This window comes from Chroicocephalus ridibundus, chromosome 1 (assembly GCF_963924245.1).
Source record: "Chroicocephalus ridibundus chromosome 1, bChrRid1.1, whole genome shotgun sequence".
NCBI lineage: Eukaryota > Metazoa > Chordata > Aves > Charadriiformes > Laridae > Chroicocephalus > Chroicocephalus ridibundus.
The window spans coordinates 175539440-175565192 of NC_086284.1; the positions used below are offsets into that span (position 1 = coordinate 175539440).

General features: G+C 37.1%; 1 protein-coding gene across 2 annotated transcripts in view; it reads right to left on the reverse strand.

Annotated features, from left to right (window-relative positions):
* TMTC2 (transmembrane O-mannosyltransferase targeting cadherins 2) overlaps positions 1-25753 on the reverse strand; it is a 257774-nt gene that overhangs the window by 81710 nt on the left and 150311 nt on the right. For both annotated transcript variants that reach the window (XM_063322847.1, XM_063322846.1), the window contains one exon: positions 9597-9711. In XM_063322847.1, the coding sequence (XP_063178917.1) occupies positions 9597-9711 (115 nt within the window). The remainder of the gene's footprint in view (positions 1-9596; positions 9712-25753) is intronic.

Here is a 25753-nt window from a genome sequence, read left to right on the forward strand (position 1 = left end):
AAGTGTCTTTATAAAGATACATTAAGGGCAAAATTTGAAATACAACTTTTCTATGCCAATTCAACTAGAATTGTGAAACATCCTTCAAGCAAACTGACCATGGTTGTACAGAAAGAACTTGTAGTGTCATAAACTGGGAACTAACAGCTCCATAATTACCATAGTCAGCTAAGCTTGCAAGAAACGAGCTGACTAGCTATAGAATAGAGGAGCATGGACAGAGGCAGATGAAATGAAACCCAAGGCAAATAACAATGAAAGTCCATGACCTCCTTGAAGTTCTTAGCATCTGTTGTTTAGCCCCACTTTGATAGTTTCAATTCCTTCCTTCCTTCCTTGGACAACCCATTTCCCTCCAACTGATTGCTAGGGTTGAAGTCAGCAACTGGCAATGGCAGATGGAGTGTGGGCTTCCTCGTCTAGTGGCTCTCAAACCTTTTAGACAAAAACTAGTTCCCTTCCCCTCACCTGGAAAGAAGTGACAACAGATTAATGGTGAGTCTGTAAAAAATGGTAAACTCTTTCTAAAAAAGGCTTGGTGCACGCATATTTCCATCTTTTCTTTTTTTTTGTGGGGAGAAAAAAAAGACTAAACGTTTAGCCAAAACTTTACAATTTGTCTAGCAAATTTATCTAATTGCAGAATCAAATAATTTAAAGTTTGTTTGTTATACTAATTACTATGCTTTATTACACTGAAGACATCTTTGAAAAGTTCAGGGTACATTTGTAAAGCTCAACAAATATATAGTTCTATTCCATTTCCTTTTAAAGGAGACAGTTGATTTTCACCTCACATTGCCGCTTCCTTTGCCTATAGCAAATACGCGGGGGGGGAAGTTTGCTCTGAATGACCAGTTTCTACATGCAGAGAAATAACATCCCTCAGCTGGAGTTCACACCGTGCAGGCACTGCCAAGTATTCAGTAACTCACTGCTCCCAGTGGTCTGCATAAGGAAGTTCCTCCTTGCGGTGGGTTGACCCCAGCTGGATGCCAGGTGCCCACCAAAGTCACTCTATCACCCCTACTCCTCAGCTGGATAGGAAGAGACAAAATATAACAAAAAGCTTGGGGGTCGAGATAAGGACAGGGAGATCACTCAGCGATTACTGTCATGGGCAAAACAGACTTGAGTTGGGGAAAATAAATTTAATTTATTACCAATCCAATCAGAGTAGGGTAATGAGACATAAAAACCTAAATCTTAAAACACTTCCCCTCTCCACTCCCCATTCTTCCCAGGCTCAATTTCACTCCTGATTTTCTCTACCTCCTCCCCTCAAGCAGTGCAGCAGAACAGGGAATGGGGGTTCTGGTCAGTTCATCACACATTGTTTCTGCTACTCCTTCCTCCTCAGGAGAAGGACTCCTCACACTCTTCCCCTGCTCCAGGGTGGGGTCCCTCCCAAGGGAGACAGTTTTCCATGAACTTCTCCAATGTGAGTCCTTTCACGGGATGCAGTCCTTCAGCAACAGTCCACTCCAGCATGGGTCCCCCACAGGGTCACAAGTCCTGCCAGAAAACCTGCTGCAGTGTGGGCTCCTTTCTCCACAAGGCCACAGGTCCTGCCAGGAGCGTGCTCCAGCATGGGTTCTCCACAGGGTCACAGCCTCCTTCAAGTATCCACCTGTCCTCCATGGGCTCCACCGTGGACCTTCACGGGCTGCAGGGGGACAGCCTGCCTCACCATGGTCTTCACCATGGGCTGCAGGGGAATCTCTGCTCCAGTGCCTGGAGCACCTGCACCTCCTCCCCCTCATTCTTCACTGACCTTAGTGTCTGCAGACTTGTTTCTCTACCTCTTCTCTTCTGGTTGCTGTCACGCAGGCATTTTACCCCCTTTTTTAAATATGTTATCACAGAGGTGCTATCACCATCGCTGATGGGCTCAGCCTTGGCCAGCAGTGGGTACATCTTGGAGCTGTCTGGCATTGGCCCTAGTGGACATGGGGGAAGCTTCCACCAGATTCTCACAGAAGCCACCCCTGTAGCCCCGCCCCCCGTTGCCAAAACTTTGCCATGCAAGCTAAATACCCTCCTATAGCCAGCAGTGAATCTGTTCTTGATGTGCCTTTCCCCCTCTTTGTTCGCACCTCAAAATGATAACTGCTCTTTGGAGATTGCTGGCAGAGGGGAGAAGGAGCAGACTGAAAGAATACGAAAGGAGTGATACAGTGCAAAGCGCTGAACATAAGCCAGTGCTGGAGCAGAGCAACTGGCATGTGCCGAGTACGCACCTATCTTTTGTAGTTACAGAGACACAAAGCCTTCCTTCTTCCTTAGACAAGGATGAACAAAGGAAAGCACGCCCTTGAAATAAGGATGCTTGACACAGAAGAGTAAGCTCAAATGATAAACTTGGATGAAGAGCTTAAAGTATTCTGGCACTTTTTAATAAACTTTCTACAGTTGCTAAGAATACCAAGCTAAATAAACAAAAGAGCATAACCCTAACACACCCCCCAAAAAATGAAACACAGGAGCAATTGCTTGAAGTTTGTAGTTCCAAAACATCATCTTCTCTCCAGTCATGCAACATGCAACTTCCTTTCAAAGAAAGTTTACTGACATAACTGGGAAAATGTAAAGCCTATCAGACGGAAGGAGGGTGGGGAGTCAGTCAGTGCCTCCTTTAGCCTAGTAAGACAAGTACTGCGGAAAAATAATTTCTGTCTAGAAACACATGAGGATGAAATTACTTGGATAAGAAAATGCTACTTAAACCACAGGACAAAAAGTAAACGTTTATAAACTTTCCATGAATTAATTTAGGATTAATTAGGAGACAAGTTCTATCACAGTAGCAAGATTCTGGAACAACCTTACAACAGGATTTTTTTGGCCTCCATTGCTTCTAGCTAATTTTACAGTAGAGTGTGAATCATTTATGAAATGGAGGATATGTGCTGACTGCCTGAAAGAGTAGCAGACTTCACCCAGTGACTTAGGAAGTGTCTCAGAATCCTGTTTGTCTAATAGGAAGAAAAATAAAAAGAAGAAAAAAATGAGAAGCAAGTTCTCACTATCTAGAAATGATGCACATCATGTCTATAGATAGAATTGCTCATTCAAATACGTACGTGCAGGAAAATATTTCCCCCAAATGAGTTCTTTGCAACCATCCTGAATTCTTTAAGCTGCCAACTTTTACCTGTCTTGCTTGACCAACAACTTGAAAAATCCTCCTGTCTTCCTTCTCTGCCTTAGTTTTGACCTAAAGTCACTCAATACTTATGGCACAAAACTGTTCTCGGGGTCTGGAAAGCAGTCACAAAATATAAACAGGAAGTAGAAAGTCTACCGTTTTTCTCAAGTTACATATTAATTTCTTCCTGTTGTAGTCCTATAAAAGCCAGCTGGTCTCCTTACAAAGCAAACTCCTCAGTGACTAAAGCTGGTGTAAATTGACCAAATACAAGAAACCATAACTGTCATCAAGGTAAACATGTATGTTAGTGAAATATTTGTAAAATTTTCAAGCCAGGTAAAATACTGAAATAATTTTATCAATTCTGTTTACTGGCTGATAACAGCCAATACAGGGCTTGATCGCTATTATTTTGCCATGACTGCAGTTCATCCATGCCTCAAGCTACATTCATCCCATTGATTTCAGGTGGGATCATCTACAAAGAAATATATTTACCTCAGTGCTATGCTGGCAAAGAAAGAAATGGAAGAAAATCCTTATTTATTCCTCACACAGATGTGTCTCCAGCCACGCAGGAATAGAGGATGTGCTTTGCCTAAGGCAACTCTTTCACTGTCATTTGCAAAACTAGTGGGTAGAACGACAGGTCTGCATGCTACAGCAGCCCGGTACATGAAACCATTAAGTTTGGTCTTTAATTAAGTCTTTTTTGTTTTGTTTTGTTTTAATGTAAGTAAGCCATTTAGTTACTCAACCAAATAAGTGCTAACCTTTCGTAAGAGCCTATAACTAGGTTTCATTAACAAGAAAGCCAATCATTAAGGAAAAGGACAAACAGGGAACATGTTTAATGTTTTCCAATAACATCCTGTTAGCAAATATGTAAATGGAACATAAATCCTACTTTTTCAATCAATAAGAACCCAAACATACCCAGTAGGTACTAACACAAAATGACCATTCCATTTGCGGAACTCACTAAGCACAGCCGTCCATAACCCCATTAGTAAAAGAAAAAAAAAAAAATCAAAAGAAAACAATCAGCCCCAAAACAACCTCTAGTCTTTCAGATACCACAGTCAAAACTCTGTCATGTTCTCCCAGTTCTAGGGAAGAGCTTTCCAAATGCAAGCAAATTGGTCGGCAAGGATAGTCCTGTCCTTTTCTCTGTTACTGGGGCAGTTCAGTTGGGATTACTACCATTTCAGCACTGCATCAACTCTCACAACCCTCATTGATTTGACGAGAGGGAGGGCTGCCATAGGGATGAAGAGTAGCATTGGTTTCTGCCTTTCTCCCTCCTCTGGACACTGGGCAGTGGTAAGCTGTGCCAGCAGTCCTCAAACAAGACACCTATTCCCCTTCACATGCCCCAGCAGGCAACCTGGGTTGAGAGCTTCAGAGAACCTCTGACATGAAGAGGTTCTTTTTATGAAACTGAATGTCTCCCATTCAGTCCCTGAGTCCAAAAATTGTTTTCCTTAATTTATAAAATGGACAAAGTTTATGTAAGGACTATCAACCATCAAAATTTCAAATACTGAGGCATGTACTTGAATCACTAGGTCACTAAATGTATTTCAGCTCCCAATATTACTAACAAAAATATCTACAATATTACTAAAGAAGTATCACACAGGCTTTATGAAGAGTCCTGGAGCACTGCAGGACACCACCGATCACCAAAGTGACCTTTGGGTGCTACCTCAAGAGCCAGTCTCACACTACAGCAAGATTTTATCACGACAACTTTGGTTACAGTAAGGCACAAATTTCAGCCACTGTCTGACAGAGGAAGAACTAGCTGGCAGAGCAGAGATTAATTCCAAACAAGCTTGTAACAAGTTTACATTCACAGCTGAGAAAAAAAATAATTAAGTACTTAAACAGACAGCAGACGACACATCCTCTTTGCTTTTTAACTCGACATCCTGCACTATAAAAACTTGTGGGCTATCAAGGAAGAGGAACCATAACCTTGACTCATTTCCTACTACGTGAAGTGGTGCAGCACCTTTGTCTGGGGTAGGTTCAAATACAGTTCAACATGGGTTAGTAGGTTATCCCGCTTTTAGTGCTTTTCGTCTCTGATAGCTCAGCAAAGGAGATTTTTATGCCAGCACCCTTAAAAGGCAGAAGGGAACACAATTTCAGATGTTATACAGGCTAACAACAACAGACAAGGAAGAACTTTACTCATATTGATTTTTATGCAGTTCAACTTTGCATACAAAACACTTCTGCAATCCCAGACTTTACAGAATTAAAATCTGAGATACCATTGAAGACTTTATCTAAGAGAAATCTAAACAAATCCACATTTATTGACATAATACCCTAAGTTTGCCAAGGTAAAGTTTACGGAAATGCATACTTTCAACTTATTCAAAGAAATTAAATTATTTGAATTATAAACTATACACACAGCCCTATATCACTAAAGGCAAAATGAGACATTTTAGGAGAGAAGCAAGGGGATGGCTGTTTTATAGACAATTATCCTTTATAGGGCATTGTATACTCAAATACAACATTTAAAGTAATTAGTACCATTTTAGAGGAATAGTCAATATTTATGCGAGATTGTGAGCATCCTTAAAATCGGCTGAGAAACTCAAGGTAATCTAGATTACTGATACAGATGACAAAAGAATACTCTAAGCAGAGGCAGGCCTAAATACAAGTGAAATAATGTATGCAAAACTGTCTTTTGATTGATAAGCAATTCTACTTTAGGCATTAATTAGAAGCAATTTGAAACAATACAAAAAAACTCATGAGCTTCAGGTAACAATCATAAGACAACAAAGACTGAAAAGCTAAAAAAATAATTGTTTTTAATCTACTGAACATTGTTTAGTTTGGAAGAAGAAACTACTGTTTTTCTACAGCTCTGTGCTTGGTACTTCACAGTATTAAAATACATGGATTTCTCTGCTTAAAAAAAAAGGCATGGAAAGAGATCTCCGTTTATGCTGATTTACTACCCTATGAAATCTAGCTGAAATCAGCAGCGTTACACAGCTTTGAGAAGTCGGCTTTGAGATTTATTTGTAAAAATTACCTGCAGTGCAGTCTCAAGACATCAGAGAAGTTATTGACGGGAGGCCATTTTATATGTATTTTTCAAGTACAAACTACCTTATTAGTGTCGTATTATAACACATTCTCCAACTACAGTATAAAACAACTGAAATCCTTTCTGCACTGAAATTGCTATGAGGATCCCAAATGCTTTCAGAGTCACCAAGAATTTACGCTCTGGGTTTTCCATAAGAGTTTCAGAAAGCAAGCTTCCAAACAAGAATTCAAGTCCTTAGACTGAGCTCAAGTTTCCTAAATTCCAGGCCACAGATCCTATCATCAAGACAGGCTGGGTTACTAGTTATCCTGAGGTATAAGCTATGCATAAGGTTCACTTATACGTACTTGTACCCGAGAAAACGTCAACAGAACAAACACTTTTTAACCCATATCTAAAGTAGTGATGAACCACTAACCCAATATTAATGTTAGCAAGAGCTTTTTTTTTTTTATAAATAAAAATAATAATATAAAATTTTCTGCTAGTCTCCAAAAGTTTAGGAATATATTTAAGGTTCCAGAATTGACATGTTTGAACACTACGGGAAATGACATGTTCAGAACCAGACAAACCTCCAAATGGAGATTATGTAATTATGTAATCTAAATTAATACAGTTTAAGTTGTCCTACATGGCAAAACCAGCTGTAACTCAGAGCTATAAGGTATAACATCAGAAAATAAAAATACACCACGGAAATCAGCCATTCACCTAATCTGTTAAAATCTCTAGATTTTAATGCATTAATAGCTGGCTGCAAACCTCACATTTTCATTTCTTGAAAAAGAAGGAAGAGATCATCAAATGCTTCTGTTTATGTAGTTTCTCTCTTTGATTGCTACCCATTAAAAATTGTGAGTTAATCCTCACTAATTTGTTCCCCGATCTGATAGCACTTTGATTTGTTATTGCTGTGTGTGAACATTGGGCTGCATGTGCCAATTAATTTTTGTCAAATACTGAGGCATAAGTGTTAAGAAAAAATAAAGAGCATGTGAGACTACAATATACTTAGGACATATTATGGCCAAAACACAGTAATTAGAAATTACTGTAAGGGTCCCTTTTTTCCTAAAGTTCTATTAAATGACTGTTTCAGTTTCAAAGGCACATACTAAAAAACAGAAACGGCAAATCTAACTGACCTCTCATAAGCACATAAAAGCCACATTTTTCCATTACAGTAGTTTTTGTAAAAGCCTCCCACAGAACTGCATGCCAAGGATGGGCTGAGCTTGCAAGGGAGCTCTTCAAAGTTTATGCTTAAAATAATCGATTTGTATGCGGTCTCATAATATCGAAGCCCACTCCATTCACCACTTAGTTTTCATGCTGGATATGTAATTATCAAACATAGGGAAAGACTACAAAAAAAAGTAATGCAAGATTTTTCAATTTCTGTTGAATAACTAATAGCTTTGTGAAGCTTAAAAAGAAAAGAAAGGGTGCGATTGCATTCAAGATAATAGTAGAAAGGTTATTAAGAACTAGAGATCCTCTTTTGCATATGCATACATATACACAAACATTTCCCTCTGAATATACTTCCTTTGCTTTCACGGGTATATGTAAGGTAACTTCAAGCCCTATATATCCCAACCAGCATTTCAGTTAAATTCCTTTCACACAAATTCAGTAGAATTCCAAGCAATTTCCTATTCAACAGAAATGAAGGTTTGTAGTCATTTACTTTGTGTATCAATGGAAAGCTGGAAGATTATCAGCTTGTTCTGAGAACAGCAAAACTAATGAAATCTGATTTCTTTTATGCCCGTCTTTGTCGCTTAACCCCCTTTCCTCTTCTTACCCTGGTATTAACTTCAGTTTCCCTCTATGACACAGTGAGTGAGTAGGAGACAAAAGTACGGTATAGGCATACAAAAAATTGTAATAGTTATAATTTTTATCCCCAAAATTAATGGCATATGAGAAATTTAGGACTATCAATCTTATCACTTTTTTCCCTACAATTTTCTGCCAGGTTCAGAAATTATCTTTTAAATGTGAGCAGGAGGATTTGCTTTGTAGAAATACGCTTCTCACAGTCTCCATTGCCTAACAGAGACAAAAAAATTATGTGCATACATATATGTTTGCAATTGTATGATTATTAAAAATATATATAGAGAGAGATATGAATTTGATTTTGCAAAATAAATTCTATCACTACATTATTTTGAGTTTCCAGTACGTTTACCTGTAAGGTAAATTAATGAAATGGTCAACTTATTCCCCATTAATCAAGGAAAAAAGAAGAAAAAGTATATTATGATAAACTTAATTTTCAGATATTATAAACAACCATTTTAAACTAGACTTCCAGGCAGAACATTATTTGTTTATTTATTTATTTAAAGAGGATTACTATTGGCATTTAGTTTTTGCGCATGTTGTTTCTCTCACATACATACTTTTCTACTGCGCGCGGGACTTTATTTTCATGCTACTACTGAATGAACGGCAGCCACCTGGATTTTGTTCTCCACACACATCATGCAACAACAGCGTATGGCTGTTGAAGGTATCGAGCCTGATGGCAGCAGAGCCCTCCGAGGGGGGCTCGGGCTGGGTGGGTGATGGCAGGAGGGGAAGGAAGGGCGAGGGCAGGCACGAGGAGCAGTGCTGAGCAGGGAGCAGGTGAGGAGCCCAGCCAGGACACACGAGAATCAGCCCCCTCCCCACTGGGGCACGTGGCACGATCACACCTCAGTGAGAAGCTTAGCACGACGCTAGCTTCCCTGTTCACGATTTGGTGTGTTAATGAGTTGGGAAATCTCTTCCCCCACTGCATAATTATTTTGATGCTCAGGATATTTATTCTCTTACCCACCTACAACAGGATTCTAGTAATTAAATTTCTGTGAACCTACGCTGCTCTTAAGTCAGTCACAGGAGAAAAGTAATTTGCTATTTTAACATTTTAGACCTCTGGAGCTAACTGAGGGGTATTGGCTTATGTTAGGAAGTGCTTACACCCACTCTCCCCACCAAGTGTTATTCAGATTTAAAAAAAAGAAGTCTAAATAACACCTTTATATTTTAGCAGAGTCAGAAACAGATGGAGTGCTACTGTTGCCAGCTCATCTACCTATACTTTGTTCAGTGGAGGGGGTGGGTTTGCTTCTTTTAAAGCAAACAGATTTGTAAGTTCACCTTCTCCATACTCAACACATGAATATACAATAATGTTGACAAGAAAAGGTTCTGCCCGCCCCATAGTTTAAGGAGCATGATTAATGAAACGACTATTACAGAGCACCAGCTAAGATCATCTCCATTTCCAGCAAGTAAATCAATAGCTCCATTCACAACAGGTCTCACAGATGATCCAACTCCAGGAAAGCCATGCATACTTACAAATTATAAAGCATATCAGCCATGTTGCTGCGGTAGTACAAGGCATTTCTATAGGCGCTTTCAGCTTCAGAAATCTTGCTCTGGCTCTTGAGAACATTTCCAAGGTTACCCCATGCTGTCAAGAGGAGAAAACAGTATTCAGAAAGAGCTACAATCCAATTACACATGACAGAGTATCCAAGTATCAGGAAGTTCCTCAGGGAGACAAACCCCACAAAGAAACTATTTTTATGAAAGGGGAGGGGAGGTTGGTTGGGTTTTTCCTCCAGGTCTCTGGATCTCCGCATCTTACTGTGAGACTCACATTTCATAGTGGTGATTTGCATACATTCTGCATACATATAGCTTTTGGGTGGGAAAAGGATCTTTAAGAACAAAATATGTCTCTATGCTTTAGAAACTACTCTAGTAAAGGGAAAGGACCGTTTTATTTTATATTGCCTCTAAATAAAAATCCCCAGAGTAAAATGTGGAACTAGAGCATCTTCATAGTTTTAGCTTTTTTTTAAGCCTACCTACTCTAAACAGAAGAATTTTTCCTAGAGTAGACTCAGCTCTCACTGAAGTTTGAAAACTGACAAATGACACAGAAATTGAAAGAATGGTTAGGTAAGTAAGCAGGATTAAAAGTATGCCATATGGATATAAACATACTACGCAAATCACTAAACCACATTTTTTCTACTTGGAAAACATGTGGTTCCTTTCCGTACAATTTATTATGTTATACAATGTGCTTTTATATCCCATCTATAAAGGACTTGAGGTAAAAATATATTTAAGGCTCCACATGTGTTCCCTTTGCAGTTTTGTTGAGTGACTCAAAAACTGCACTTACAAAAGAAACTGGAACTAATGTTTTATAGAAAACATAGCCCATGTTATTCACAATTTAGGAAGCTAATTTAACTGGCATTATAATTATAGTCTATGTGTATCCATGAAAAAAACACATTATGCTTATAAATACATCAAAGTTGTTTCATAAAACAGTTCTACTTTCGCAAGTATTTTTTTTACGAGCAAGAATAATGGAAAGATGATGCACGTCCTTTCCACCAAACACACAATGTATGGCAAGCTATTCTTCCCTCCAGATGCACTAATCATAAACATTAGCTCAAGTAGCAGTTAAACTCTGCTTCTTCAGTTACTCAAGCCCTTTTCTTTACAAGAATGTGTATCAATCCTGAGTAATGCAAACTTTCAATGTAGTTTTAACATAACACCGCTAAATAGGTTGATAACTATTTCAGATACGTGTTTTTTCCTTAGAAAGTGCTTTGTTTTCAAGCTGTTGTGTTTTGCTGCAGAAGCATCCTGCCACGGGGATGGAAACAGGAGCAAACACAGCATTTCCCTCTGAGCAGAATAAAGTAATCATTGCTGGGAAAAAACCTGATGTAAACCTTTTAGGATTCACAAAAATAATGTTATCCAACTGTGCACAACATATTTTGTAAAGACAAAGAAAAAAATAGATACAATATTTTCATGGGAAAAGAAGCTATCACTTCTGAGTCACTTCATTTTAGCCTAGTATTTTATAAGATGAGAAATAATTCAAAAGTTATTTATCACTTAACTGATAAAAGTCACAAAAACGTTCCATCATTCTCTTGTTTAATAAAATGAGCTGCTAAAAATATTCTCAGATTCACTTGATTTTTACACTCTTTGCTAGGATATATGCAGAGTTTTGAATTTATTTCCCCATTACTGCTGCTATTCTTTTTTACAGGTAGAAAACATTTTGAAAGCAGCAATTAAGATGACTAGGCAGCTTGTAAGCATTAACACTTATAAGGAAAATGGTTATTATTTTTTTAAAAACCTCGTTTGTGAAAACACACTCTCATGTTGCTTCTGCAGTGCATGATACCCAATTTCCCACAGTTGTACGTTCCACATAATCTGTAGCTACTTTTGTTTTCACTCCAATCTTCCATAACAGAGCATTACATCAAATGATCATTTGGACTATTGACAACAATTTCCTGCTATATAGTTACTTGCTCCTAACCACTTTGAAGCTCAGTAAATGAAAGGATGTATAGAAGAATTATTTAGTTCATCTTCTCATCTGTTAGACTGGAAAAACCCTATTAACATTGTTTAATGTAATAGTTTCTCCTCTAGACTTCATTTCATGCTGTATGGTCTATTATTTATCTGAGTTAATATAATTTTTAAGGCAATACTCTATTTTACGCTCTGCAGAATAATCTGTGTCATGTTTTTAATATCAATCAATATTTAATCTGCACTATTTCATTTGAAATGTATTCCATTTAGACTTCTGTCTAAACTTGTAAAGCTCTGAATGATTAATTTAACTTAATGTGGTATACTAGAAGAAGTGATAGTAGCAGAAAATAACAAACGTAAAACACGACAATCTCACAATTTATTATTAAAAGAAACATGAAAAACAAGGTCTTTTTACTTCCCCAAACTATAAAAGCTTCGTATAAATCTTCACATCTATTTAAATACAGAATTAGGTATACGAATAACCTAGTTCTGGCTCAAGATGAAGCTACACGGAACATTTGCTAGAATAAATGCTTATTTGTAGAGATGTTACTCATAGCCTAAGAAGTTACGAACAGCTATTACCTGCAGCAACCACATCCTCTTGGTTGTTGGTATATCAGGGACAGAAAAAGAGGACTTTCTACAAGGAAAAGAGGCTACGTCAGCTACTCGAGGAACTTCATTCCTTTTTTTTGTCTTAAGTAGTGCAACTAACCTTAGGAAAAACAAATAATTTCAACTATTACCTATAACTCTGCCATCCAGTTTCTCAATCCATATGTCAAGACAAATTTCTCCTGCAAAACTGTAACAATATTTGTTCCACTATGCGTGCATTCAGAAATAGAAATGAAATTACACATGAATGAAGCCGCATCCCTATTAAAAACGTACCCCATGACTCCAACTAAATTTCAACACTCAACTATTTTCCATCTGCACACGGTGTAAAATTAAAAATTAATATTCTCAAAAGAAAAAGAAACTAGGTCGGTAATTCTAGAATTTGAAATGGATTTTTCTCCACTTGTTTTATATTTTTTTTTCATATAAAATCTGTAATACCTGAAATTGTGAAAGGGAATATTTAATATTCAGGAGATGCTAAAGTATATATATACACCACAATTTAACCTTTAATTACAAATTCATTTTTTCCCCTGTCGGAGACCCTATTCAGCACAAGAGAAAAAGCAAGCTGTGAATGAAGCAGCTTTGTAATATTTACTTTTTGCCTCCTGCTTAATTCCCTGTGCACCAACAACGAGACCAAAACAGTCCCAGGTCTTTTAGAAATAGCACTCCATCATAGCATGGGAACAAAGGTAACATTCACATATCTCACACAGCTACAAAACAATCCATCCATTCAAACTTTACTTCGTTGCCTACCTTTTGTCCATAGATCATACTCAATATAAATGGGCATATTAAAAATTAAATCCATTTTATCATCTTCTATCCTAAACCAATTATAAACTGAAAAATCTCCTAATGCTTGAGAATTCCGATGCTAGTTACATTTTGTTGCAGGAAAATGGAACATTTTCAAGGGGTTTTGTTGCTGCTGTTGTTTTTAAATAAATAGCAGGAAAAATTACGTAGCACTAAGTAGGAAAATAAGCAATTGTTCAAGTGTTACACATTTGGCCACATCAAACTAGATTTCCATTAAACTTTAAAGATGACATTTATGCCACCTTGCAGTGAGAGTAGGTCAAGTTCTCAGGCATTTAATTGCTTTCAAAATGAAAATGAATATGACAAATTTCAGCTTCAAATTTAACATGATGAATTTCTCAACTATCTCATTGAAAGTGAGGATTAAGATTTAACAAGCCTGAAAAACACCAGGTTGGCATATTAAAGCACTTTCATTCAGAGGAGAGCAAGACAAACAACAGTGGAGCAGGAACAACCTTGTCCAATCTAATCTGCCTGGATTTAAGAAGCACATCCTACTAAAGAGAACCGCTGGAATTTCAGCTTGCAATTGAGTTATGAAACCAAATGAGAAATGGAAATGAATGCGTGCAAATATCTTCATTTAAATAAATCTTTCCCTTTCTACTGAATCAGTAGAAATCTACTACTATTTAGTGAAATGGAAATAAAAAGCAACAACGTAAAGTTTGATCCCATAGTTTGCTTTAGAAAAAAAATTTAAAAAATAATCACAAATCATTAACAAAGACAACACAAAGTATAAGAGAAGCATTCCCCTTCCTACCTGTCACCCCTATATAATCCATGAAAAATGAGCTAATAATAAAATATATTGGGAAACTCACAACGTACTAAATAAAATGTAGGACTCAAAGTTAAAAAAACTGATACATGACATTCACAATTCACATCAACAAGTTACTGAAGTTCTGTAATACTCTTCTCACCTTAAACTATCTGACTTATTCACAAAATAAAAGTTAAAACAAATTGGTGAACGTATCAAAAAATGTGAACTGAATTACTACTTGAGTGAAGCAAACTCCTTGAAAAAAGACTGACGTATTTAGCGAACAGCCAAGTCATTTGTAATCAACTTGTCAGAAGTTCCAAACTAGCAACTTTAATTCACAGAAAAGTGCACATCAAGTCAAGAAAACTGCTAAGGAGTTCTACAGATATTTGTGCATTATTTACTACTCTTTAGCTTGTAAAATTAATAACAGCCGTTACAGATTGCATTCCCTCTCTTTACAAGCCTTCTGCATTTCTCCTGACTCATCTATGAAAAAGAACTGAATACATAACAATCATCATCTCTGTTTTTTCATAAGTAGAGTTTAGGGATGAAAAGATGCTGGTCCAGTAAAAAAAGCCTTCAATTTTTAGGTTGGTTTTTTTTTTTTGCAATGACATCTGTTTTTTGGAAGTTCTGCAAGAGGTCTGTTATTCTCTATTATCCCAATTGCATTTATCTCCCAAGTAACAGCCATGAAAAAGACGCTCCTAGGCAACATTTATGATAAGGGACACTAACACAAGAATCTCAATACAGTGGGAGTTCAGAAACTGAATCTTTGATTGTAAAAAAAAATCACTAGCACAGCAGAAAATCCGAATCTGGTATTTGAACAAATAACCCATTTCAGAGCTGTAACAATTTCTTTAGCAATGTAAATATTTGCATTACCCCATTACAGGGGGGATTACAGGATAAATAATTTAAAAAACCCAAAACCTCTCTACTTCAAAGTAAAAAAAAAAAAAGTTTATGAATGCCTTTAATATTCAACTTCAGTAGAGAAACAGCATTTGTCTTTTTTGTTAATTATAAGTAGTACTGATCTCTGTCTTCTCTTTTGGAAAGAAAGCCTACCTGCCACATATGGCAAAGAACAAGAGAGAGGAGGCAAGTATGACCAAGAACATAACAACCAACCCACTTTAACTTATGTAAAACCCATTAAAGAGCAAAGATGTGCAGTTTTTAAAAATTTTCTACAATTCCAAACTACATAAAAGGATGATAAGAGAAAGTATTTTTGAGTCTAACTCCTTAAGGTCATTTTGTTTGTTGAATAAAATAGGCTTGTATCTGACAGACTAGGCTTTTGAAGAATATTTTTTATTTCCTCTCCCTCTAAATAAAAGAATGGGAGGAGGGTGATATTGTACCCCTGCTAAAAAAAGGAGTGGAAAGAGAACTATAGTGATTATCCACAAAGTTATCAACACTTCAGAGGCGCTTTTAGTTTTAATTTGTGAAAGTAATGTTGATTGGTATCAAAGCCCTCATCAGGTTGATAAACAGGGCAGCTCCTCCATATTCCCCTACTATTTTACACCTAAACCATCAGTACTCTGAAATTAATAAAAAAGTTATTTCTGCTCCCCTATTTGATTTGCACACATTAGATTTCAAGACTCAAAGACAATTAAGCATATGGGCCCAATAGATGCTGTAAAGGCCCGAAGAAGCATCCTTCTCAAAACCTGTGGAAATTCCTAGCCATTATCATTGGTAAGACATTTATTTGCATGATAACTGAAGGGTGAGAATTCTCATTTTACTTTTCTTAACCACTTTCATCTATTTCCAATATCTTCCAAAAGGATTTTACATTTGCTTCTCTTCTCTTCCCCTTAGAGTCTAACAAGTCAATTAAAAGTAAGATATGTAATGTAATACGTAATGGAGTCAAATCTCAAAGAGCTAAAATAACTTTATGGAAAACCAGGAAATCTTACTACTTTCCAGTTGATGCTTCTGATAAAGTGACAAAAATAGCATGGGGAAGATGCCTTTGGCCTTGACCACAATGCCTGTATTAAAGGGCTTCAGTTTATATGTTGCTGTCACCATAAAAGGCTTGATGAACACTAATTAACTTCTAAAAGTTTGGAGCGTAAAATAAAACCAAACCCCAAAAGAAAGAACCTCTTCTCTTTTGCTATTAACTTTTTTTTACAGCTATCACTAGGAAAGTCATGAATCACACGCATTCACACTGCCACCTCACCCTGTGGCAGTATCACCACAATGAAGGCACAGGCAAGTGCAGCAGCACGTTGTGAATCTCACAGCTCTACGGTAAAGGGGAGCAAACACAATATTGAATATTCTTGGAACTTTCACTAAATCTCTTTTTCTATTCATTCTTAGCACCTACACTGAATATTTCTAGATCAGATATTTTATGAATCAAATTGTTTTACCAGCCACCTGAAGCTCCACATTAACAGCTGAAAGCTACATATTGCCCTACACGGAGCACTGGGCCACGGCTAACAGACTATTCAAGAATTAGAGAATTTTGTGAAACAATTCTGACAGCAGAGGATGTCTCAGTATAAATAAACTTGATGTAGCATGTGGCTTGTATAGAAAAAAAAGAATTCTTTTTCTTATGTTCTTCAAGATTATACCTTTAAAACAGATACATTCCTGTAATCAGACTCAGCTCCCTCCTGATGAAATTACAGGTGCTAAACTAGGAATTAAGAGAGTTATATTTTGCTCCCGGCTCTGTTGCTGGTCTGTTGTTCGGACCTGTTGTTCGGGAGGCTTCCCCTCCTGATGCCTTTCTATTTGTATTCTTGGTATTTGTTACTCATCCATTAACTGCAAGTTTTTTCTGCCATGGATGGTATCTCACTATGGGTTTGCACAGTGCCTACTACAACAATACAGCTGGATGCTAATGGAACATAAACGTCTGATAACCTCTGGAGGAATGAAGTAAAGGAAGTGGAAGAAGTGTTCTGCAATACAGCTGAGAGATGAAAGGAACATTTCCCCACAGAATTAGTATTCTCACAAAATGAGGGCCAAGAAAACTAAGTTATTTACAGTTTAAACATTGTGGGAACATTGATATTTGTGTATGCATTTTATATTTTTATCTCTGTTCTGAAGTTTTGTTAAAGGATCATCCTTCCTAAAACAGAAGACAAAGCTTGCATTTGGTTAAAATAAAAAAATAATTAAAAAATAAAAAGTAAAATCTGGCATTCCTTTGAGTCTTTTGAGGACTTTTGAGTGTGGTCTACTTCATCCTACTGGGGGAAAAAAAAAAAAAAAGGCTGAGATTTGCAACAGAGGTCAACAAGTTTCCAATATCCAAATATTCTAAATTATCTTTTGTTGGGTAATGCACAAAGAAAGAGCACAACACTAGTTACATCGTTCACACTTGAAAGGTTATAACCATAGCTATAAAGAACAACACCTTTTCCTCCTTGTCAAAAGGTTAGATTCAGCAGCAGCTTATAGCTTTTTCCTTTCAAGGGTACTACTTGATAAAGCAGAGTGGTGCTCCACTCTTTAGCATTCACAGTTCATCAGGCATTCACTTTGCTCTAGAGAGGGAAAGAGTTTCATGAACGGAGGCACAATAAAAATTCTGGAAGCTCAGTTGCACACTCAAAAAAAGGCAAAGAAGAGCGCCCAACATTTTAAATAGTTTTTCTACAATACAGACACACTATCTCTCACAAAGATATTCCGAAGATCAATTAGATAATGTTTGTTGAGTGGTTTGAGAACAGAAAAGTTCATGCAAATGCTAAAGGTTACTATTTTGAAAGTTGAACAGGTTTTGTACAAGTTCTGCTAAGAGAACATTACGGTTTGTACAAGGTATTTGTTTTTCCTATTATTCCAAAGAAATAATGAATTTTTCAAAATGTCATACAAGTATTCATACCATTTGCAATAATTTGCCTCCAAAAGCTTGTTAATAGGCATATTTTGATCAAGTTACCTCATTTTGCTAACTCAACAGCAAAAGTGCCCTGTTTCTTTTTTCCTAAAGGGATAAATGGTTTCTATATACTCATAATTTATGAGTTTAATCTACTTTATACATTGATTTTTTTATTATTATTTCAGTGGGTATGTGGTAATGTTGAGACAGCCTGTATATTAGAGATTTACCACCTCCCAACTTTTATATATTATTCTTCTTTTTATTAAGAGTGTTATTTATATTATTCTTCTTTTTATTAAGAGTGTTATTTATATTGTTTGTTCAACACTTCATCTCTTGATCAATTCCAGGGCTTTTGGAATGACAGCAGGTGAAAGAAAAACATAATTGAAAACTATGCAGAGCTCTGAAAGCTATCCAACACCATATCAGCATGGGTACTGAACCAACTGGCTTTTGGCTGACAGCGCTTCACTTCTGTTCCTTGGTTTTGAAACCCTGATGCAAATGGGTATGAATGCATGACACTTTTTCAGTAGTTTCTGATATACCCGCTCCACTTGCTAGGTCACAGAAAATTAACTTTTCCTCCTCAAATGATAGTACAGTGGCTCTGTCAGCTCAATAAACCTGAGAGATGATGCTGTGCAGCTGCTAAAGTGTTCGTAGGCTTCACCATTTACTCTGTTTAGTCTAGAGTATGGACTCCTTGTTCTGCCTAGGACATACTTGCAGATTTTGGCAATCCAATCACCTTTAACAAACCTAATCTCAAATGCGTGAGGGCTCTACAATCTAACTAAATAATAAATATCACATTAATGGAGTCTTTAGCATGCACCCAGAATAAAGCAAGCCATCAAAGAAAAATGATAGGTATACTCACATACTCCCACTTCTGCTAGACACCCTGATTCACTACACGTGACAGACTACTGTATGAAAAAAATCTCACCAGTACCTTTACTTGAGGTGCCACAGGATCAAATAACACTTCCTTACTGTTTATAGTTATGTATCAACTATGTGAAATATTTTCAGGGTAACATTACAGAAACTCTTAACAGCATAGCCCTCACTCAGGACTGGTCAACAAACAAGTTCAGGAAGAAAAATGCTTCCCAACCACTCATCTCTCAGATGGAGGTACCATGTCATGTCTCCCAGGAGCTGCCTCAGTGCAGCCAGAGTGCTACATGAACAGTCCTTCCACTTCTCCCACAAAAGAAAGACAAAATTCCAGACAAAGCTGTCCTGTAAACCAGATTCAGCCCACGAAACCACTGCTTATACTGCAAGAACCTCTAAAAAGATTCAAACCAGAAATCACAACCTCACTGCAACTTTGTAGGCATTCTTCATAAATAAACAAATAAACACAATACCAACACACACATTGTTCTGAATATGTCCTCCCATTTCCCAGTCTTTGTACAATTCAGTTTTGTTTAATGTTCTCCTCTGATGTAGATACTCCGATTAAGCTAAAACTACTGCAAGATCATGGACTTGACAATACAACAGTTTTCTACCTCCGAGCTGTGCTGGTACACCCCAACGCACCAGGAAACAGCTTCTCAGCTGACAGAAAGGTAATGACAAAAGATTGATAAACACAGATTACATTTTATTTCAATAGAAATCCCATTGTCAAAGGCGGTAACTGCTGGAGGTTATTTCAGGGCGGTGCTCTATGACACAGCAACTCTGGTGGAATTAAAACGTTAAGGAATTCCTGCGTCTACCACCCTCCAGGCCATTCAGTTCTGCCATCCTATCCCTCACACTAACGTTTTTAGGAAGGCTATAGTATGAATCAGATGAATGAAGGGATCCAGGTTAGAAAAAAAAAAAAAATAAAAAGAGAAAAGGTAGATCACAACACCTTCAACATCTAACCTAGTCACTGCACTGACTGACAGCAGAGCCCAAAGACACCTTGATTTGCACAGCTTGGTTAACTATGCGTGCACTGCAAGTGTGTAAACACTGTAAGCCATTACTGCCATCAAGTTCCCATACCATAAAATTTCACAAGGGTCAGGAACAAAGCAGTCAACCAGCGCTGACCTGAAACTCTCACAAGGAATTGTATTTTGTAGCACCGATGAGCTCAAATCATTCAAGAAAGTGAGAGGAGGCCGCGGCAGCAGAAAAATACAAGTGGAAGAGGAGAACTCTCAGCACCCCAGACACCTCAGGATTAGCCCGGAGGAACACTTCAGAGCACCAAACTGACTCAGGAAAGGAGGCAACCATGTACTAAAGATGCCAAAATATGCACTTTTTAAACACCAGGCATTGTTCTAAAAAAAAAAAATTATCATATATTTCAAAATCATCACTTATGTCCTGAGTGGTGAACTGTGAGACAGCCTCCTGCAGAAATGGAAGGGTGCACTTAACCAACTGAAATGACAGCTCTGGTCCTCAAAGCTAAAAGTAGATGGATCATGTTAGCTCCTTTCCAGGAGAGGGGAACAGAAAGGACAGCATCCTGGAAACGTGCCAGAGGAGCCACAGTGCAGGGGATATAGGAAATCAGTGCTAGGGTTTGTCAAACCAAGAGAATCAGAGTGCTCAAAGGACGTATGTCAGACTTGGAAAAGGCAAATTAGTGCCTATCCAGGAAGCAGGCTTCTCATGACACTTTAAGTTGTATGGTTTTGTTTTGTTTTAAATAACTTATTAAGGCAAGAGAGAGCCTGTGAAGCTTTGCCAGTCAATACGCATCCACACTGGTATAGAAATATAGGTGGCAGGGAAGAAGATGAGTCATAAAATGACTTTCTCCATCTTTTGCCAGCAGTGCAACTGAAGACACTAAAATGATTAACTAGCATCTTTAATAGTTCATATTCCAAATACCTTCTGTGTTCTAAGAACTGAAAGAAAAGTTCAGTGTGGTAGCGCATGCAAGCAAAGAGAAGGACACTGAGCACTCAGTCCCTCTATTTTGTGACCTTTTCTGTAATTTAAAACAAAGTTATGTGCAAACTTTTTGCACATACTATAATTGCATCAGCCATCATTTAATTTTTACATGTGTGAGGGCTGGCAATGAAGACAGTCCAAGCTTGAGTGGGAATAAAACTCCCTGTTACAAAGGAAGGCTATTGGAAACCTTAATAAAATACCTGTATTACTCAATCTACACTGGGATTTTACACTGCCAGAAGAGGTACAAAGAGGCATGTGTGTAAATTATTGTCCTGTCCACACTAAAGGTTAGTTTTTTTACCAGATTTATGTAATGGGACCTCAGCACATACTGGTATGAAATCCATTACGGATAGGAAAATGAAGACATGTAACCCATGGTGAAAATAAGTATGTAAAGAACGATTTTTCACCGTTGGCATATTTTGAAGAAAGGGAAAATAATGAAACAACTGGATGACTATCTAATGCATTTAAACATGCTCAGCTTGAGAACCAACCTGGATAACTTCATTTTCCTCTAATTAACAGTAACTTTCCCTCAGAAAAAAAATCAGGCTAGTTCCATAGAACACATGAATATAGATGGAAGGCCTGACTTTTAATCAGACCAGGAAAAAAGATCTGTCATTTTCTGGCAAAGAAAATACCGAACTTAGTCCATCTCACTTGACATGCTACAAAAAAACCCCATCTTGACAAAGCCAATCCCTCCTTGACCAGCGGTGGCATTTGTTTGCACTGTAGTTTTCAGCACAGATGAGTTTGCTGAATGATTTTGCAGAGCACCACCCGGAAGGCAGGGGAAGAAATAACAGTCTGATGAGTCCATGTCTCAAAACAGAGTAATAGAGTCCACGTCTCAGAATTGTTTATTTCTTTAAATTCTTAGTATATGCAAAGGTGATAAAAAGCCTAGCTAGTAGCTAATAACAGACTCTCTTCCTATTCCCCTGCTATTTAGGATTCACAGATTAGAGATGCTGTTGGACTACAATCAAGGGAAAAAAAATAGTATCCTTGTCTCCAGTCCTCTCTCTATATAAAGGAAGAATATTGGGCTTTCTGGTATCCTGCTGAAGGAGAAGCAGATATCCCACAGTGACTTGGGTTTCAAAGGAAATTACAGCACTACTGTAGAACTGAGAGAGAGAACACTGCCACTGGAGAATAAATTCAGACTTTGAACTGAAGTGTAAACCACTTTCCTTCAGCTCTCCAACATAGTTAGCATAACCAGACTGTTTTGCTGAGGCTGGGCTGCCTGTGGGCTGCTCCAGTGCTCTAAATAACTATGGCTGTTTCCCAAACAACTTACTAATGGCCATTCCTTCCACACTTTCTAATCATCCACAGCAGCAGTACCACCCATTTAGAGAGCCCTACACTGTTTTCAGAGAGTAATCTTTGTATTTAACTTTCAAACAATTCTTCTCTTCAAAGCTGTTACAAGTGTCAGACAGAAAAAACTATTTCCTATTTATTTCAAGAACTCTGAAGCATGCAATACAACATTTATCCTTCAAATTCTGCCATTTCGTTAAGAACAAAGACACCAAATTTACCACGGTATATCTTACATAATTTATATACAGCAATAACAGACTTATGTAGCTACATAAATTTATACATTACTAATTATATTTTTAATATATAATTATAACCTTTGAATTTTTTACTTATGAGATCATTATCAGGTGCATTTCCCACAGTAACTTTACAGTAATTTCTTCTTAAAAACATAGCCAAACTTAACTTTCTGACCAAAGTTGAAAATAATAATGGAAGTCAAGGAAAACATCCATGCAACATCTAGTCAAAAGATTAAGTACCAGAAAGTTCTGGTGAAGGTGTTGGGAAGATTGATGATTCGTTGGTGTTACGCTTCTCTGACAAAGTGGACTAAAAATTATGCCAAGAATCACCGTAATGACTATGTATCCTGATATTTATTTAGCAACTAGCTTCTTAGGGATATTGTACCATCATAAATGCGGTGAGCTTTTAATACAATAATGAGTCACCAAAATTTAAAAAATGATCCAATATCTAATGGAAATAGTTAGTACAAGTTCCATTCCAGAGGGGAAAAGTAAGATTTAAGTGGCTTGTTCAAAGGCTGAAGAAGAGCTCATTAGCAAACCTAAACCAAACTTGTGAATACCTAATTCAGATGCTATGCTCATATCACTGATATTTCTTAATAGTGATAATACTATGCAAAACTTTTCCACATAATTATTAACAGGTTTTATATATTTTTTAAATCTGCTGGTTTATGGCAATCTGTGCACTGAAATTACTTTTCTCTTAAGCCTTGTTTTTCAAAAACAGAATTTTCCATTCACTGCAGTATTATTTGAGTCAGACCTTTACCACTTTTAGAGTGATTTTATTATTATTGAAGTGAAATGAACCAAAGGAGCAAGAAATAATTACTGTGCAGAGTGATATTTTGGGCTATTAGCCCAAAGATGAGTTGGCGTTTTACTACGAAATTGCTTATAAAAAAAAGAATATATGCACAAAAACATTGAAATGCAATCCCAAATGCTCGAAGGATGTTTAAATGCCCGATGCGGTGTTTGTTAAAAAACACTATTCTGTTTAGGAGGCATAAAACAAAGTGTGGTGAACAACTAGCTGTGTGCCAGAACAATAGCTATGGAAAACTAAACTCTAAAGGTATTACAAGAGAATCCAGCTGCTTCTTGTCAGTAAAATGTAACCTCTTAATAATAAGCATATTCTAAGAATGCCATACTTCTTTAAAATATTTCTTCTCCTTTTTTCTCTAGTCATCACTACTAATGCGAAAACATTAATAATCATGGAAAATACTGGTTTCTTGCATCCTTTTTGTTTGAGGGAAATATGGCTTCTTTACCTAGTTTACTACAAGGTATTATAACTATTTTTCCTTGCTGCACTATTAGTTGGCATTTTCATTGTCTGCTGAAGAAGGGACCTCTTACTGACAGCTACTGTTGGCAAGAAATCATTTTCTAAGAGTAGATAAGGATAAGAGCAGCAAGCTGTCAAATCAGATGGAAACAGCTTCTAGTATTTACCTTTACCCAAGTGCACAGAACTAGAGTGCACAATCTCTACAATGACAGGCATGGATTTTTTTTTATTTATTTTTTTTTTTAATCAGAGGAGCAACTCTTGGGTGAGAACAAATTTGGGTACCTGTTTAATGATAAAAAAATTAGGTAAATAGAACAAAACTAACCCACGTGATTTTTTTTTCCCCCCCTACACTAACACTTGAAACAGTTTGTATAGCAAATACATTTGCTTGCTGCATTAGTATTGGTAAAATAGAGGAAATTAACACTACAAACATGGATAACAAATGAAATTTTGTGTTTAAAAAATACTAAAAACAAAGAGTATCTTTTTTGCAGTTCAGATCAAAAAGCAAGTATTATGCTACATAGATGAGATTAAATAAGCTAAATTCTAAACTCAGCTTTAAGAATTCCTTCAATTTTATTTAGCAGATGGTATTAGTCAACTAAACAGTAAGCTAATTACATAAAATTACATTAAAACTATAAATGAAACAAAACCACAATTGCTACTTTTTTATGACAGCTGAGCATACAGCTACTCCATACATTGTTGTTCAACTAAGATACTTCAGAATCTGAACTTCATATTCCTATCTTGACATTCACATACAGAAGCAGTCCTTACCAGTCCTATGATAAACTAATGATAAGGAGGAAGGAAAGAAAAAAAAAGAAAAAAATGGAGGGGGGGGTGTGTGTGGAAGCAGGGAGGGGGAAGGAAAATATCCATGAAGTTCCAGGGAACAAAACTGATCAAGGCTGAATGCTATGCCAAAGATGCCAAGAAAGCAGAGGAAGATCTTTAAATCTTCTACAGGCACAAATATAGCAGAATGATGCAGGAAGATCTCACAACCCTGTTGGCAAAGGGGAAAAAAAAAGAGAAAAGTAGGACAGGGAAAAGGAACATTGCGGTCCAGAAGAGTATTTCAGTATTAAAATATCTTCTGAAAACATTAAGCAGAATTGAATGATTCACACTGACGAGAACTGGGAGTAGGAGGAAGAGTGGAAAGATAGAAGGAAAGTGGCTCTCTATATTCTTATGGAACAATCTCTATATTCTTCTCTGTCAACACCATGTCTTCGTCTTATTGCTGCCCACTGAGAACAGCAGGATAATTGATGTAAGAAGCAAGATGCTGAGAACAGGATTTTTAACTCTAAGTAGGACTATAAGACCACAAATTATCTGAATGATCTTGCCAGAAAGATATTTTTATTATTATTATTTATATTTTCTTTTCAGTCTTTGTGTCAATCACCTAGCAGGAGCATCTAAGCAATTTCACTCCCGCAGTAGAGTTTATTTGAACCAAGAAACACAGCCTTCTCAACTGTAAATCCAACTTTGTCTTCATGTGACAGATATTAAGGATTTTATTTTTTTCCTTGCAGAACGGAGTCAGGAAGGGAATGAATCACATATGCAAGTCCCACTGACCTGCCCAAGATGTGAACATATGATGTTTCACTAACACTAATACGTGACAGAACAAAGACAAACATCTGAGCAACATGCAGAACTGGTTCTGAAGCCAAAAGTACCATGTGCGAGACAGGGCTTATCAGAGAGGGTATAGCACCACAATTCTGTGGTAATACTGCTTTTGGAAGCAGCCTAGTATCCATTTCATGTTGTACATTCCATTGAAAAGAGAAGTCACATATATGAATTTAGCAAGACTTGAACGCATGGTTAAAGTTAGCAGATGAACTAGCGTTGACCTGATAACCCGGTGTAGCAGGTCAACTAGTTCCAGAAAGGATGTTCAAAGCTTACTGACAAATGTCACAGCAAACACCAGGAGACTAAAATTTCATCAGTAAATATGACCAAGCAATTAATACCTCTGCAGCAGTCTAACAGGCTAAGCCTTTCTCTGTTATCTTCTACTTCTTTAATCAGTGTCTATAACAGCACAGCAAATATATCTGAACATCAAAG